At 40.6% G+C, this 16,504-nt stretch overlaps 1 protein-coding gene across 4 annotated transcripts in view; it reads right to left on the minus strand.

Annotated features, from left to right (window-relative positions):
• Positions 1-16,225, minus strand: part of MTRR (5-methyltetrahydrofolate-homocysteine methyltransferase reductase) — a 30,884-nt gene extending 14,659 nt beyond the window's left edge. For 3 of the 4 annotated variants that reach the window (XR_013544731.1, XM_072998445.2, XM_072998447.2), the window contains exons 1-10: positions 15,854-16,107; positions 14,500-14,657; positions 12,284-12,437; positions 11,307-11,424; positions 10,104-10,443; positions 8,807-8,926; positions 7,243-7,396; positions 5,037-5,125; positions 2,116-2,296; positions 1,228-1,270 (exon numbers count right to left, since the gene is read on the minus strand). Coding sequence is in view for 3 of the 4 variants with exons in the window: in XM_072998445.2 (XP_072854546.2) it covers positions 1,228-1,270; positions 2,116-2,296; positions 5,037-5,125; positions 7,243-7,396; positions 8,807-8,926; positions 10,104-10,443; positions 11,307-11,424; positions 12,284-12,437; positions 14,500-14,643 (1,343 nt within the window). In the remaining variant the exon portion in view is untranslated. Of the gene's footprint in view, positions 1-1,227; positions 1,271-2,115; positions 2,297-5,036; positions 5,126-7,242; positions 7,397-8,806; positions 8,927-10,103; positions 10,444-11,306; positions 11,425-12,283; positions 12,438-14,499; positions 14,658-15,853; positions 16,108-16,206 lie in introns of those variants that run through there. The other variant, XM_072998446.2, reaches the window with a different exon arrangement.
• Between the last annotated feature and the right edge of the window lie 279 nt (positions 16,226-16,504).

The raw sequence follows: 16,504 nt of genomic DNA on the forward strand, positions 1-16,504 counted from the left end.
GGTCAAGGGTCTTCCAGCAGGACAATGACCCCAAACACACTTCAAAAAGCACTCAGAAATGGTTACAAAGCGCTGGAGAGTTCTGAAATGGCCAGCAATGAGTCCAGATCTGAACCCCATAAAACACCTGTGGAGAGATCTCAAAACAGCAGTTGGGAGAAGGCATCCCTCAAATCTGAAGGCAGCTTGCAAACGAAGAGTGGTCCAAAATTCCAGTAGAGAGGTGTAAGTAATTCATTCATGGTTACAGGAAGCAACTGATTTCAGTTATTTTTTCCAAAGGGGGTGCTACCAAATATTAAGTTAAGAGTGCATTTTGGGGTTTCTGTGTGGGATTGTATCAGATTTGATTTTTCTTCTCTGTTTTTTGGTGTTGTTCCAATGCAAACCAAAGAAATGAACATGTGAGTACCAATTGTTGCAACTGCAACAATTATTTGAGAGCTGACAAAATTGCAAGGGTGCCAATATTTTTGGCCATGACAGTATATTTTTTTCCTTTTTTGCAAGCCCATGTTGAGGTGGTAGATTCACACAGTTATACTACCACTACAATTATAATGAATAAGAATAAAATAATAAATAGTCATAGCATCAGCAATGTTAAAGCAAAGCAAAAGGCACAGTGTGATGCTTATATACCACCCCATACTGCTTAAAGCACTCTCTGAGCACTTTATAATTTAATTATGCAGGCTACACATTGTCCCTCTCCCCACACAACAACAACCTGGGTACTCCAACTACCAGCCTTGGAAGGATGGAAGTCTGAGTGAACCTTGAGCCATCTACCTGCAATTGAACCTGGGTTGTCAGCAGACTTTTGGCTACAGTACAGCAGTTAATCACTGTGCCATGAGGCTCCTCAGCAACAATGCTGTGAGCCAGACCCTTTAGTGAGTTCACGGCAGAGACGAGACCAAGTGGCTCCTGACTCCTGATAACAATAAGGAGATTGGCAGCTGAGATGGCTAGAGAAGCATAAGACTGAGCAGGGAGTGAGCTGGGGGGCGGACAAAAGGCCGAAAGCCATCAGTGATATTGTTTTTTTGTTTTGTTTTTTACAAAGACAGGCTGGAGCATCACTGTCTTTCATTCTTTACGGCATCTATGTTGCCCATTCAGCACCTTAATAGCCTCCTCTATCCATAAAAGGATGAGATGTATAATTTAAAAAAATAATAAAGAACACTCTGTGAACAAAACAGAATGTAACTATTACTTTACCTTGCAGCTGAGTAGGGTCTGGCTTGCAATTTTGGAAGATGCTCTTAAAAAAAAAAACAGAGAACCCGGTAAGTGCAAGATGCTACCATTCATTCTACTTTTACCTACAAACATTGCCAAGAATGTTAGATAACATATTAAACCATTCCAGAATTCTTTACAGATACCCTCTCATTATTCTTTCCAAACAACCCTGCAAAAGTAGTTCAATACGGAGAACTCTACATTTAATGGTGAGAGGAAAGTGAGTGGCTTGCCTACAAGGAGTCAGCAATTTCATAAGTGTATGTGTGGGGGGGCAGACTTAAAAACCCCAGGGACTGTACCTTTCCACTGTGCGCAAGGAGTGTGCTCCCTGCTTAACGTACAATTGCCTTTTGGGGAGGAGAGGTTTTTAGAAAGGATGCCTACATCCTTTCTAAAGTATGGCTACAATCCATGGCTACAAAAAGGATGCCTACATCCTTTAGAAAGGATGCCTACATCCTTTAGAAAGGATGCCTACATCCTTTAGAAAGGATGCCTACATCCTTTAGAAAGGATGCCTACATCCTTTAGAAAGTATGGCTACAATACATGGCTACAAAATGACACACTGCACACAGAAATTCCAAATTTTCAAGTAATATACAGCAAATTACCGAGTGCCTGAGGACATGTGATGGGATGGTTATGGTCACCTTCCTTAGCCTGTGAGCTTCTTTAGGGAATCTGGTTAGACACTGCTGGACAGGACTGAACCCTGATCTTTTCCAGCACATCTTCTAACAAAATGCATCTTTTGAAGGATTGCAGTTTTGCTGCAACTGATGAACACAATTTCTAAGGCATCTATGTGCTGATATCCACAGCCTCTCCCTTTTGCAGCTGTAAATATTCCATACTCACCAATCAGGAGACTAAGTGGAGGACGGCAAGTTGGGAAAGTGTGGAGTAAATCCAACAAGCAGGCCCCAGCATCTCTGATGAAAGTGTTATAATCTGAGGATCCTTGTTTGCTACACAGTTCTTGAAGCCTCCTCTTTTCTCCAGCATCAGTGGTATATTCTACCAATGAACGCAAAAAAGCCTAGCAAAGGAGAAGAGGCCGCATTTAATTTGGGTTCAGTTGTGCTGTTAGGAAGGTTCTTCTCCAGTAACATAAACAGGTACACCTCCCCCCCCCATGTTATCCTTCAGATTTACAATAACTGAGAGGACTGAGAGTGGCAGACTCAATTTTTAGTCAAACCTATTAAAGACAGCCTTGAAAATAAGTCTACAAAATATACTAACTCACAGCATTTGTTCTACTGGCATTCTTGACCCTACTGTCTTCGACCTTTTACTAGTACTGTTGTCTTTTCTACTGAGTCTTACCTTATCAGAGTAGACTATGTCTAGATGGGCGGCATATAAATGCAATAAATAAATAAATAAATAAATAAATAAATAAATAAATAAATAAATCATGATACATTTAAATTAGAATAGCTGCATTTTGGCTTCTGCTGTAGGCTCAGACTTGATTTGACCTAGGACTCATTTATTTTTCTTTATGGCAGTCACTGGTATCCATAAAACTTTTCTCCAACACCACATTTCAAAGGGGTCAATAACTTTTTCCTATCGGCTTCCTTCATCGTCCAGTTGTCATATCCACACACAGTAAACAAGAATGAACAGCAAATATATCTTACTCTCTAGTGACCCATCCTTCTTTTCTATTTCACAGCTGTTTTTCTGAACCTCAATCTCTTGATTTCTTGGCTGCAGTCTTAATTTGGATTCACTGAACCACAGTTTAGCAAAAACTATTTTGATAACTTCATTGCCAACATTGAAATTATACAATTCTTCTGTAGTCACTATTTTTGTCTTGTTTCACCTTTAATCCCATTTTTGCACTTTTCCACGTTCATTGCAGCTCATTATTATAATGGTATTATCTGCATATCTTGACATTACTGATGCTTCTCCCACTAGTTCTCATTCCTTCACCTGAAACTTCTCCAGTTTTCTGCACAGACTGTTCTGCGTATTAATTGAAAAGATGGCAAAATAAAACCCACCCTTGTCTGAGTTATATACCATAATGATCAACTGTGGTAACCTACCCATTTCCTTTAGAATGGTAAACAGCTTTTCACAATCTAGCCAATAAAAACTACTCTGTAATCAATGTGCATCGATTTTTCTTCCGAAATTCTTTGGCCAATCGCCAACCTATATCTGCAATATATCTCTCAGTGCCTCTTCCATTTCTGAACCCACCTTGACCATTTGGAATTTTTTGTTCCATACATGATAAAAGTCTTTATCCTAAAGGGCTATCTATTTTCTGTAAGCTGCATAGGGCTGACATCTAGTGGTCAGCACAGGAAACATTTTTTTAAAAAAATATAACCAATTTGTAGAGTTTGGATAGATCAGTGGGTTGGAACATCAGAGTGGGGAGCCAGGGCCAAGAGTGTGAATGCCCACTGTGCTGCCCAGGAGGAAATTGGCAAACCAAGATATTTGTTTATTTATTTTAAAAAATTTTATCCCGCCACTCTCCTTAAAAAGGAGACAATCTGGAGCGTGTGTGGTTGATGGGGCAACTTATCTTGTCTTCTGTGCAGCCTTTGCAAACTGCACCATCTCAGAGTGCCGCCAGAAGAAATGACTAGTAAATCATTTCTAAGTGTTTCACACGTACGAAATTCTGGAAGGTTTGCCGTAAGTGAGAAATGATTGGACCGCACATGATTCTTAATTAATTGCATCGACTATAAAGTGTTCAGCTACTGAGTATTTTAGTTACCAGAACGTCTATGGATTATTATTAAGTTTTTTTTCCATTATTCAAAGATGATTCTTTCTAACTAATACAAGCATTGCACAAAAGAGTTTTTTTTTAAAATGTGCATTTTCCCTTAACAACACAGCTGTGTGAGCGCCCGGGTGACTGTAGCAACCAGACATTTCAACAGCTGCTTATAAGCCTTCTTGCAGCTGCTTATAAGCCTTCTCAACACCACTACCCCTATCATGCACCTTTCCTCTAGCAACACATGAGTTCTATGTGAACTTAGCAGACAGAGGAGCAAGAAACTTTTTTTAAAAAAAAAATCATCCACACTCCAGCTCCAAAAAGAGGCAAAATTTTGCCTCGGGGAGGGTTGGTGAATGTGCATATGACTGTTGTAGCTGGAATTGTCAACTGCTACAAGCATGGAGCTTTTTTTTTTTTTAACCAATTGGAACGTCATCTATTAGCTTGTGTGCAAACCAGAGCCAGGTCTTCCCCTTGTGGTTCTTAAGATACGCAAAAGCATTCCATTATGCTGTATCAGTTCACCTCAGTTCAGTGGCTTGCAGTCAGGTTGACAGCTCCTTTTTGAAATCACACTGTATGATTCTGAGCCACTCAGCAGAGCTGAGGAAGTCAAATGGGAAAGCATGGCAAGGTAGTATTCCTCCAAACATCAGGCAAAGCCAAATCTGGACAGAAAGGGCAGTATATGGGGATGCGCCATTCAGTTTTAGTTTCGATTCCAACTACTAAAATTCTTTAAGAACTCCCCAGGTAGAATTCAGGGAGTTCCAGCCCAAAGGCCCACACCTTTGAACACCTACCTCTCTTGGAGAATGCTGGGAGTTGGAGTCCCACCCCATCCCCAAAAACTCCCATCTCTATTAGTTGTACATAGTATCAAGTTCCAGATCTAACTATGGCAAAATGGGTCTTGGATCACAAAAAAGATGGTATACAGAGGCCCACTTTAAAGTGTACCAAGAAGAATGGCTAATAATTATGCAGAAATGTAAAAACAGGAACAGCCGACCTTTTTGACAACTGCTCTGATTTCCAGACACCATGTCAGAATGAATTTTACTGTAGCCTTTTCAGGTATATACTGTGGAAGAGTTGCTCCTGTTGAAAAGAAAAATAAATAAATAAATCAGCATTGGGAGTATACTGAGAAATAGTTTTGCTCTTCCATATAATTATTTAGGGGATAGTTGTAAATCATCAACGACCCAATCACGCTTACAAATCAGTGTTTTTTAACTACACTCCAATGAACCTTTGGGGTCCTGGTAGACTCCAAGATCTGAAGAAACTGTGGAGAAGCTTTTCTAAGTGTTGAGTAAATATTAGAGCAGGACTGGGCAGACTACTACGTTTGAGGTGGGGATGCATCCTCCCCAACCCACTAGGACCCACATCTCCCTTCATGACTAGTTTTTCAGGAAAAAATATACTGGACGTCACCTTTAACCATACTATTTTCCCTTTAAAACATGGTGCTTGCTCCCACTGTGTCTGTTTAAAAAGCAGGTGAGTGCTTCTAGAAGACTTTCAAGAAGAAAAATGTTTTTTTGCAAACAAGGTGTGTGGGGGAGAATGCCTTCCTTTTAAGCAAACATTCTTCTGTTGAAAGTAAAATTTGAATATTTCACTGCTTTTGGAGGTGTTTTGCAGCAGGGGAGGAAGGAGATGCTCAGGGAACTGCAGCAAGTATGGGGAAGCAGTGCTTTCCCCGCCTGTCAACCCTGAAAAATGTTTTCGGACCCTTTATATGCAATAGTTGTTATTTGGCATATAATTCAATCTGTAAGGGTGTCCCTGCAGACAACATATTCAAAAAGCTTCAATATAAAAGCCATGTTAAATCTGATACATAAAAAAGAAGTACTCTGGCAGATTCATAGGATCCATCCTAGGAGTAAATTGGAAGCATTATAATTGAACATTGCTGCAGGCAGTAGTACATTTTTATATCTCCTACTACTGAACATTATGACAAACTAAGGTGGGAAACAGATTTATGGACATATCAGCCACCCAATATTTAGTAGTTCTGGGATAAAAAGATATCTTGTATGAATGTATAGCTGGTCAAAAAAGGAATCAGAAGTAAACTTAAAACATTATAATGGAGAAAAGTAAATAGTGGCTTTCCAAAGAAGAATCTGTACTGAGCCAGAACTATTACATAATTATATAAATTAATATAAATTTAGCTTTGGCAAAGTTTCCTGGCAGTCACTGAAGTAATAGGTAAAGGTTCCCCTTGACATTTATTCCCATCGTGTCCAACTCTAGGGCACAGTGCTCATCCCCGTTTCCAAGCCATGGAGCCAGCATTTGTCTGAAGACAGTTTCCATGATCACGTGGCTCGGATGACTAGACATGGAAAGCTGTTATCTTCCCACCGAGGTGGTACCTATTTATCTACTCGCATTTTTACATGCTTTCTTTTTTACATACTTACTGAAGTTATACAGATGGCCAAATCCTAATGAGACCAAAAAAACTTCAAAGGAATGGCACCAGACTACACAAATAAGCAAAAATAAAAACAGATACCCTGTTTCCCTGAAAATAAGCCCTAACCTGAAAATAAGCCCTAGTATGATTTTTCAGAATGCTTGTGATATAAACCCTACCCAAAAATAAGCCCCAATTAAGTGAAACCTCGCCCTCCACCATTGTGCAGCAATCTGAAGATGACATGACTGTATTTGAATAAATGTAGATTGTTGTACATGAAAAAATAAAACATCCCCTGAAAATAAGCCATAATGTGTTTTGGGAGTAAAATTTAATATAATAGCCTGTCTTATTTTCAGGGAAACACAGTAAATAAGATTAAGGCTGCAATTCTTAACACATTTACAATAGAGAAAATCTCTTTTTTTGTCAGAAGGACTTCCACCTGAGTGAACAAGCATAGAACTGTGTGTATTTTTAGAAAAATTCAAAAAAAATACAATTTTTAATGTGGTTTTAAAACTTCATATTTAAGTTAATAACAGCTGAACTAGGGGTGTCTATTGGTTTTAAAATTAATTAAAAACAGATCCTTTCAGTTTAGTTACAAAAACCAATGAGAGTAAGTTTCATGTTTGCTTTAGGTGAAACACACAGTCATTCTTTTGCTGCCTTTAACTTTGGGATAAAGGAAACAGACATTATGAGCTTATTTTTCAAAGGGCAGGATCAAAGGACAGAATTCAAACCCTGGCACATAAGAAAACCTTACCTCTCTTTTTAGTGCCCACTTTAACCTTCAAGCAAACAAGAGAATCCTTCTTCTCCAAAAGACCCAAGATATCTAGAAGGTCTTCCACCTCACTGGTATAATTGGGGCAAATCACGTTAAAGGCATCTCCAGGTTGGTAGCTAAAAGTTGTTTTCTGTTTGAAAGACACAAGTTTACTTCTATAAAACAATGCTTAAAACTTATGACATTTCCCTCCTCTTCTCTTTTAAGGTCACAATTCACAAAAGTAGCTCCCCACCAAAGCAATGTATGGGTATTTGCCCTTATCAACTTTACAGCACAGGAGCAATTATGACCTTTGCTTAATGAAGCACTGGTCTGCATCAGCGTGAGCACATGAAATACACAACCCCATAAAGAGACAAGCTTCTGTTTCCCAAGGCCAGGTTTTGGGTGCCAATGCTTGTGGAGACAAAATAACTCCCCTACAAATGGGATGTACCTGCAAGACTGGGAAAAGCCCATGATTTACAGAAATACAAAAACCTAGCCCCAAATATTACAGAAAATCTGTCAGGAGGGCCACCACATCAATCCAAAGCAGATTTGTGCTCAGTGAGCACAGACTGTTTACTAGAGATGCGGCTGAAGGCGGGGGAAGAGAATGGGAAGGAGGGAGGACTCTAGGAAAGGGGATGCTAACCTAGCTGGAGTACTGAAGAAAAGCAACTATGAAGCACGTCTCCACCTGATGTTGTAGCTGATTAATACAGCCCAGTACTTCAATCAGTGAAGGTCATGTTGCCAAGAAATTGCAACACTACAGGATTACATGAAGAAAAATTCTTACATCGGCTGAAATCCTGTTGAGTTATGTTGGCACAACTCAACATCATACCCACATTACCAAGGTAGAAAAATTACCCATGAAGCACCTTTGTAGGCGCAATGGGCAGCCAAGCTTTGATGGCTAGAGTCAGCAAACAAATATGTATCCTCCCCGGATGGACTGCCCTCCTCCATCTTGTTCCTCTCCTTGGTCTGTTGTCTTTTCTCCCCTACCACCTTATCCTTCTTAATACTCCTATGCAAAAGGTTTCTATAAGGCACACAAGTGGCTGCCCCTTTAATCTCCTAGTATAATTCCCCAGGAGAGGCTGACTGCGTGCACACACATCCCCACACCCAACATGTTCCTTCCCTTCCCAGTCCAGCTAGTAAATCCTTTAATAATTAGCTTCAGGGATGCCAGCTCTTGCTCTTGCGCACATCCTTCCCTCAAAAAGGGAGAGAGAGATTGTGCAATCTAATTAGACAATCCAGACTGGCTGGGTATAAACTCTGGCTGGCTTATAGTGGTGCCATTTTGCATTACGCAAAGATGAACAGGATTTCATCCTTTGTGTTGTGGCCATTTTTTCCTGGGTAATAAAATATCAATTTAAGAAATAAAAATATTGTAACTTTATTGCAGGTCTCATTTGTAAAACAATAAATGTGAAGTTGTACAGTATTAAAACATGGAAACACTTTTAAAAATTGTATTCTTGTAAAGTTCACTACCATCATCTCCTACAAGAAGTTAGAGAAAAAAATGACTTACAGAAATATCAATTTCTAAGAACAAAGTCTTTTTTATTGCATCATCTGTAGTAAGTCGGACAGCTTTGGTGACAGGAACCTGGAACACTGGGCTCTCTGAATGCCACAGCATGTTGGGAACCTGCAAACAAGCTACAGAACTTCAGACCAGAGGAAAAAAGCATATAAATACAATATAATATGCAACAGCAGCAACAGCTGAGCATGGTCTTATCAAACAAAACACTTTTAAGACTCACTAACTTCAACAGAGGAATTTAGCACGTATTTGATTGCCAGCAGGACTGCTCTTGTTATGGATAGCTTTACTTGAATCACATCAAAAAGTTTTAAACTGCCATTCATAAACAATGTCAGAATACTTGACTGCACAAAAGCAGTAACAGTAGCAAACAAACAAAAACAAAACACTAACAAATTGAAACAATTTTATTTTTTTGCAACACTAGGGCTTGATATGACTATTTCTGACAAAAATCATTATAAGCCCGGTTCAAAGCAGGGAGCAAAGGGCAGATGACATCAGAATTATTAGGAAAATAGCCAGTGGATAACAAAAGGCACCTATTAAGAATTTTTAACAGTAAAATGATTAGTAAAATGGAACACGTTTGAAGCCGACATTCAGTTCATACACTGGTATAGTTAGTATCTGTGCTTTAGCAGCAGTCCAGAATCCTTTCAATTGTGGGACTGACCTTGGAAATTACTCAACGCTTTTAACTAAGCAAAAATGCAGGTGCCAGGCAGAATTAGCCAAATGGAACCATTCAAGCTGCTATGAATTTCAAAAGTCAGGCATAAACTGGCTCCTTCTGTCTAATGGCCATGACTGTTGAATATTGGCCTGTATCTCCCACACGTATTCTGTCAATTAAGATATCATTGTAAGACTATATGTGTGATTACCGGGAGAGTTAGGACAAGGAGAAGACTCACACTTAATGGCCAGCTTTCCAGAAGCACCGTCATCATTTCTCTTTAAATATTAGGAGGGAAAGAGACTAGGGGAAACGAAGCAACTTTCCACAAACTACCTCAAGGGGAAAACGTAGGAAGCGCAATTCTTTTAAAGCTTCTAGAAAGAATCATGCGAATAAGACATGCGTGTGCATGTGCCATATGTAACATTTCCATTAGCTGGCAGTCTTGAATTCTAGTTTTGCTCCTAGTAGGGCAGTCAGTGGCAGATCCATCACCAAGAACTCATTCTTGACAAAGTCAAGAATTTTTAAAGGAAGAAATGCAAACTTCCAAAGACCTTCAACCACAGACGTCTTCACTGTGGGAGACCTTACCTGCTCAGAGCTTTCTTCAATCTGTACATCTAGGTACTCTGGTGGCAAAGCAGGAATAGTAAGAGCAGACTGTGAAAGCGGAGGCGCTGACTGAGAAAGTGAGGGTTCTGAGCCATGAAGTCCCGAATGAACGGTTATGTTTGGTAAAAAACTATTATCCACTTTAGAATCTCCTATCTTCAGATGCTCTATTTTAGAGGCTATGCGTGAATCGGACACTGTGCCAACACAACCAGAGGCAGACTTGTCACACTGGTTCGGGTCTTCTTTCCTTGATGCAAATTCTTGATCAAGGGCAATCCAAAGTCCAGCGATCCATGGCTCAACCACCAGTTCCAAACTGAAAGAAAAGAAAGTGAACATTTCCCCCAAATTTGAAAATGGTAAGGTAAATGCTAGAAATCTTATAGCAATGGATGACAAACGGCAATTATCCAAACACCACCATGAGTTTTATTTAACGAGCTGCTCATTAGAAAGCAGAAAAGGAGAGGCTAGAACCTCTCTCTGAAGTGCAAGAAATTCAACGCGATTCATTGGGAAATCATGCACTGATCCTCAAGCTGCATTTACACAAAGGAAAGCAGAAGAACTGAATGCAAAGACACTATATTTCTGTTTTTCTCCCACACCTTAGTTTCTCTGAAATCTTCAGATGCTCATTTTTCCTTGCAACTCCATGGAAGAAGGCGGCCAGAAAATAAAGGAAGCCTTCCACCAGAACTCTACAGAGCCAGAAGGGCACAGTGGGAACACCTCTGCAGAAGCTAAGAGAGCTCCACCAATGCCATCAGAACAGTCCACAAGCCCAAGGCTTCAGAACACCTCCTGATGGTAAGAGGAAATGTGTGTGAGCATTATTCCTCATCTAGGGTACTTTGGTGGGTATTAAAGGAAAAGTGAGGGTGGTTCTAGCCTGCTTTTTCTACCAGGAAAATAAGAGCATTTCTATGTTTATGAAGTTGCTCTTCTATCTTGCCTACTAATTTATTCACCCTTTGAAATCATCAGTGATTGCACACACACACACACACACACACACACACACACACACACACACACACACACACAATGCACAGAGGGTTAATCCAGCAACAGCATCCTCACATCACTAAACTTTGGGGGAACAAAACAAGCAATGTCTCCCAACTGATCTAAAGCACTGGGAAGTTTGAAGTGAAGGGATCAGAGAATCTGTCTTACCCTACAGCATCATCAGCTAGCCCCACCTCACAAAAACGTTGAGCTCCAAGTTGCTGAAGTCGTTTGTCTACTATTTTCCCACCATTGCAGAAGAATGTGTATTCTGAGTCTCCCAGACCTGAGAAAGCCATGATCAAGAAAAAGACAAAAGTCAGCATGAACCACACCGATCAGTTCAATGATTTCAGAATAAAGGCGAACTTCTACACAATCTTTCATTTGAAAAGAGAACAAGATCCAGCACAAAAGTAGTAAGTGCAATATCCTAGAATCACTAGCATTAGCCTATTTGTGCACAGAGTCCAGCTGTGTTTTGTTGCAAGTTAAACAGAGATAATTTGGTAGGGTAGAGCGGAATCTGGCCTACAAATGACTGTCCAGAAACACCCTTCCCTCTATTCTCTTCTCACCAATTGTTGAAACTGTTGGCTTGAAAAGGGTGAACCAGATACAGCAAAGTGGCAAATAAAGGAGAAGGAAATGAAATATCAAAAGGTTTCCTTCCCTATCATGCCTCCTCCGCCTCACACTGTTCCTCCTCTCTATACATTCCTGGTTGCACATGAAGAAGGAATCCATGGTGCTGTAATAGCAACATCATATGACTGCTGACTGTTTCCTTAGACTTTCTAGTCCTCACGTCCATTTGCCAGTCACTTCTCATCCTACTTTGTTGATCACATTTGTACAAACAAAGAGTTCTCCAATGAATCCCAAAGATAAAATTTTAAAATATGAATAAAGGCACACAACTAAAAAATTTAGAGTTAGAAAACAGCAACAACACAAAATCCATGTGGCACAGCTAAATCCTTGACTCAGAGTCTTAAATCACATATTTCAATAAGAACTATGTAAGTGTTTACTATTGTGATGGCTGCTCCCCTCTCCCCAGCCCTTTTCACTAGTTTAGTCAAAAACAAGTGTTCACAATATGTTTCCTGTTTGATATGAATATCAGATCACAAGTCAATTACCTAGCAGTCCATATCGTAAATGGGAGAAGTGATTCGCTGGCAGAGTTGTGTTGCCAATTCCTTTAACAAACTTGACTGCTGTGTCTGGAGGCTCTCCTGTGCCAGTAGTAGAAATCACAATAACGACAGGATCCTTTTCAGTCTCCAAGTTATACTACAAATCAAAAGGAAGAAACCAAATTCAAACATTATAGTACAGACAATCAAAAGTAAAGAAGTATTTGCACACACACTCACAACTGAACATCCAGGCACAGGGGTTAAGCCTCTCTCTCTCTCTCTCTCTCTCTCTCTCTCTCTCTCTCTCTCTCTCTCTCTCTATATATATATATATATATATATATATATATATATATATATATATATATAGAGAGAGAGAGAGAGAGAGAGAGAGAGAGAGAGAGAGAGAATATCTGTAAGCTAATATATATCTATAGATATATAGATATATAGATATATATGTAAGCTTCTATAGAGAATCTTTATTGGTTGCCTTTATTTAGGACCCAGGCGACCACTGGATAAGTAAAATTAAGTAGCTGCCTAGTTGTTCCAGCCTTAATGACAGGACTAGATCAAACCTAGAGTGGTCGCAATGACCAGATAGGCGGGGTATAACTAGAATGAACGAACAAACAAACAAATAAACAAACAAACCTAAAATAATGATAGTTACCTACTACAGTACAGAGGTAGGTAACCTGTAACCTTCCAGATGGTTTAGAACTGAATGCCTAGCCAGCATTATCAATGGCCAGAGATTATGGAAGCTGTGATACAAAATCCTTAGAAAGTAAAATGCAGCCTACCAAAAATAACATAACAGAGGAATATTAATTAGGGATATGTAGGGCAGAAATCTTCACTTTGGTTTATTTTGGAGTAAAGCCTCTTTAGTTATCAAGGTTTGGGGGGGGGTATGGTTCCTTTACTTTATTACAAAGTAATTTGACTCTTTGAGTCATTTCATTTTGGTTTTTTCCCCGTTACATTTTTCAGGTGAGGTAAGAAGAGGGAGGAGAAAGAAACGGGCTGGTGTGGTCAGGAAGTGCACCCTGTTGCTGATGAGCCAAGGAGAGGGAGGTGAAAGAGGGCAAGATGGGTGGGTACATTGAGAAGGCACATGGCTATGGGGAGGAGAGATCGGGGAAAATGCAGCAGGCAGGCTATCTGCTGGAATAAAAGTGAGAGGTGACTCTACATACATGGCTCAAATGGAGGTAATCTGATGGAAGTCCACTGTTTGTGTGGCCATCTTCTCAGCTAAACAAAATGAACTAGATTTCAGAGGTGCGCTCTTGGATATTACCAAAAGAATCTAAGAACAAAAGTAGGACCCTATTCTGTGGTTTCTTTCATTCAGGTCAACCCAAAGGTCCCATGCCTACTCTGAATTATAAAAAGAGAGAAAAACTCCTGCCAGGACATACAACAGCTTGGTTAAGAGGCCCAAAACAGCACTAGAGAATGCCATAGAATGGGTTAGAACCCCACCAGATCAGAACGCATCAGTAGCAATTTGCAAAATTAATGGCTATTATATAAGAAATGGACACAGTCAATGCAAGAACCTAATAAAATGGTTCTAACTTCTCAGAGTTGTCTTAAAGTATGCAATATATACGTCAGTTTCTTTACAAATGAAGATGATTAAGGGGGGTTGGAATCAAAAGACACTTTGCACCTTCCTGGCAGAGGATGCAACATGCGCTTTAGGGAGCATAGCTAGTTAACTCCAACTAAGAACACTCAGCCTGGGACTGGTCCAGGTCTCTTTGGCCTGTGAAACTGAGACAGTGGCAGGACTATAGCTCCAGGAATATTAGACAGCGTGAAACCAAGATCAAGCCATTAAAGATCAGCATCTCTTTCGGGCCCTTAGGAAATAAGGTAGGGTGGATGTTCTAGAAAACTGTAAGATGGAGAGATAGGTCTTTTAAAATTATTTGACTCTATAAACCACCATTCCTTATCTCCATGGGTGTCTCTGTCACATGGCTTTCCTTTCAAAAACTAAGAAACTGCCCCATTGCTTTGTGCGATCATCAAGCTTCCTGGGAAGAGTAATTCTTCAGGAGGCACCTTCTCTATAGAGTCTAATGGGCAGTGAGGCTCCCACTCTCAGGAAGGCTTATAGGGAAAGCTTAGCATATTCAAAAGCGGTGGCAAGATTTCTTTTGGATGTCCAGCGTGACTCTCAAAGATAGAGGTCTCACCTTATCTGATTTACTGATGCAGTGAAGATCAGCTTCAAAACCATGTTCCTTGGCCTGCTGGCATATTTCTTCAGCTATGGCTTCCGCCTGGCCCTTTTGGCTTGCATAGAGCAGCAAAAACCTCCTATTGGTTTTACAGCACATCTTTCAAGGATCAACTACACAAAAAAAGGGAAAAAGAAATTATATGAAGCACTAAGATGTACTGCTCATTTCTTTAAAGGATTTATTAACAGTTTCCCACTCACCACGATCCACAGAGCAATACATTTGAAAATATTCTGCAATACATTATTTATTAAAGTGTTTATTAAATGACTTGTGTCAACCATCCAGATTTTTTTAAAAATGCAAACAAATCAGATTTAAAATAACTGGAGGTGGATTCACACTATATTCACTTACATCTTAGGAAGAGAGAGAGAGAGAGACAGAGACAGAGAGAGAGTCCCCTTCTGTTTTGTTGTTCCTTACCAGATTAAAATGTGATTTAACTATCTCAACACCACAAACCTGTGGATTTCAGGGCCATAGAACATGATGAAAAGGGGCTAAACCAGCATTATACCTTGAGTTTGCTACTCTGCCAATCACTCAGAGCTTAAGTCCTATTTGCTCTAGCATACAACAGATAAGGGTGAGCAAAAGCAGCAAACTAGAGTAAAACAGCTAAAGACAGAGAAGCTGCATTCTCTCCTTGACCTTTCAAACATGGCAGTGCTTTTAGCTTAAAACTTCAGAATGCTGTTGCCATCCAGCTATTCCATTAATTTCTACTGCAAATAAAACAGATGCCTAATGGACTCACACCAAGCTTAAAAACTCTCCTCTGATGCAGAAGATCCTATTTGCTCCTTATGTGCCTGTTTTGGAAGAGGTAGCCGTGTTAGTCTGTGCAAGCATATCGGACAAAATTCAAAGAAACAAAACAAAATGACAAAAACGTGTGGCACCTTAAAGAGTAACCATTATATTTTAATGTATACATCTTTAATGCCTATTAAATATATATATTTTAAAAATATAACAGATCGTCTTTGAAGTGTGACCCTTTTTTTGTCTTTTTGTTTCTTTGGATTTTGCTTTATATGCCTGTGTCATTTTAAAATGACACAGGTGACGTTTTTCTGAGTATGTACAGAGTGCTCGTCTCCAGCCGCACCCGAGAAGGCGGACGGGGGGTGGGTGGGGAGAGAGAAAATCCTAAAGCAATTCTAAGCGTATGAAGAGTGCAGCTTCTTTTTCTTTCTTTCTTTCTTTCTTCCCCCCCCCCGCCCCCGGAAGAATCGTCCTGCTCTCCTGCCGCTGACCCGATTTTTCCCCCCTCCCTTTTTAAAAGTTTCGCCTGACTCACCGGCCAAGACCCCGGGAATTGCTCCGCCCGGAGACTTTAAGGTTCCCGCAAATTGGCCCCCGCTCTTCTCCAAGGGTTCCCCATTTAAAAAACAAAAAAACCACCTCCCCAACTTCTCTCTCTCTCTCTCTCTCCAACCCCACGACTCGAGCCACCGCGGAGGGCAACCTTGCCAGGCCTTTTTAGGGGGCGGGGGCACAGCAACGCGTCTGACACGTGAAGACCCGCGGGGGCGAGGAGAGGCGCCGGCAAGGCTCGGGGTTCCGCCCCATCACAGCTGTCAGTCATGAAGAAAGGGGCGGGGACACACGGACCAGTGGGATGTCCGCCATTAAAAACAGAAAGACCAGTACCTGCATCGAGTGAAGACGAGACTCTTCGAGCACTTTTGGGTCCTTTTTTTCGGTTCCCTCCCGCCCTCCCTCTCTGGTGGCAGCTGTAGAAGGGACTGACGCTAGAAGACAAAGGGGGAGCCCTCACAAGTGACTAGGCAGCAAGTGTGTGGCTCATCTTTTCCAAGCGGGGGTGGTGGGAAGCCTTCTGCTTATTTTGGGGATGAGAATTTTCCAGCCTGACGCCCTAGAGATGTTAAGTCCCACTGGCTTGCCACCTTGGGCAAGCCGCCTAGAGTGGTCGAAATGACTAGATAGG

Source organism: Pogona vitticeps, chromosome 4 (assembly GCF_051106095.1).
Source record: "Pogona vitticeps strain Pit_001003342236 chromosome 4, PviZW2.1, whole genome shotgun sequence".
In the NCBI taxonomy this organism is placed as follows: domain Eukaryota; kingdom Metazoa; phylum Chordata; class Lepidosauria; order Squamata; family Agamidae; genus Pogona; species Pogona vitticeps.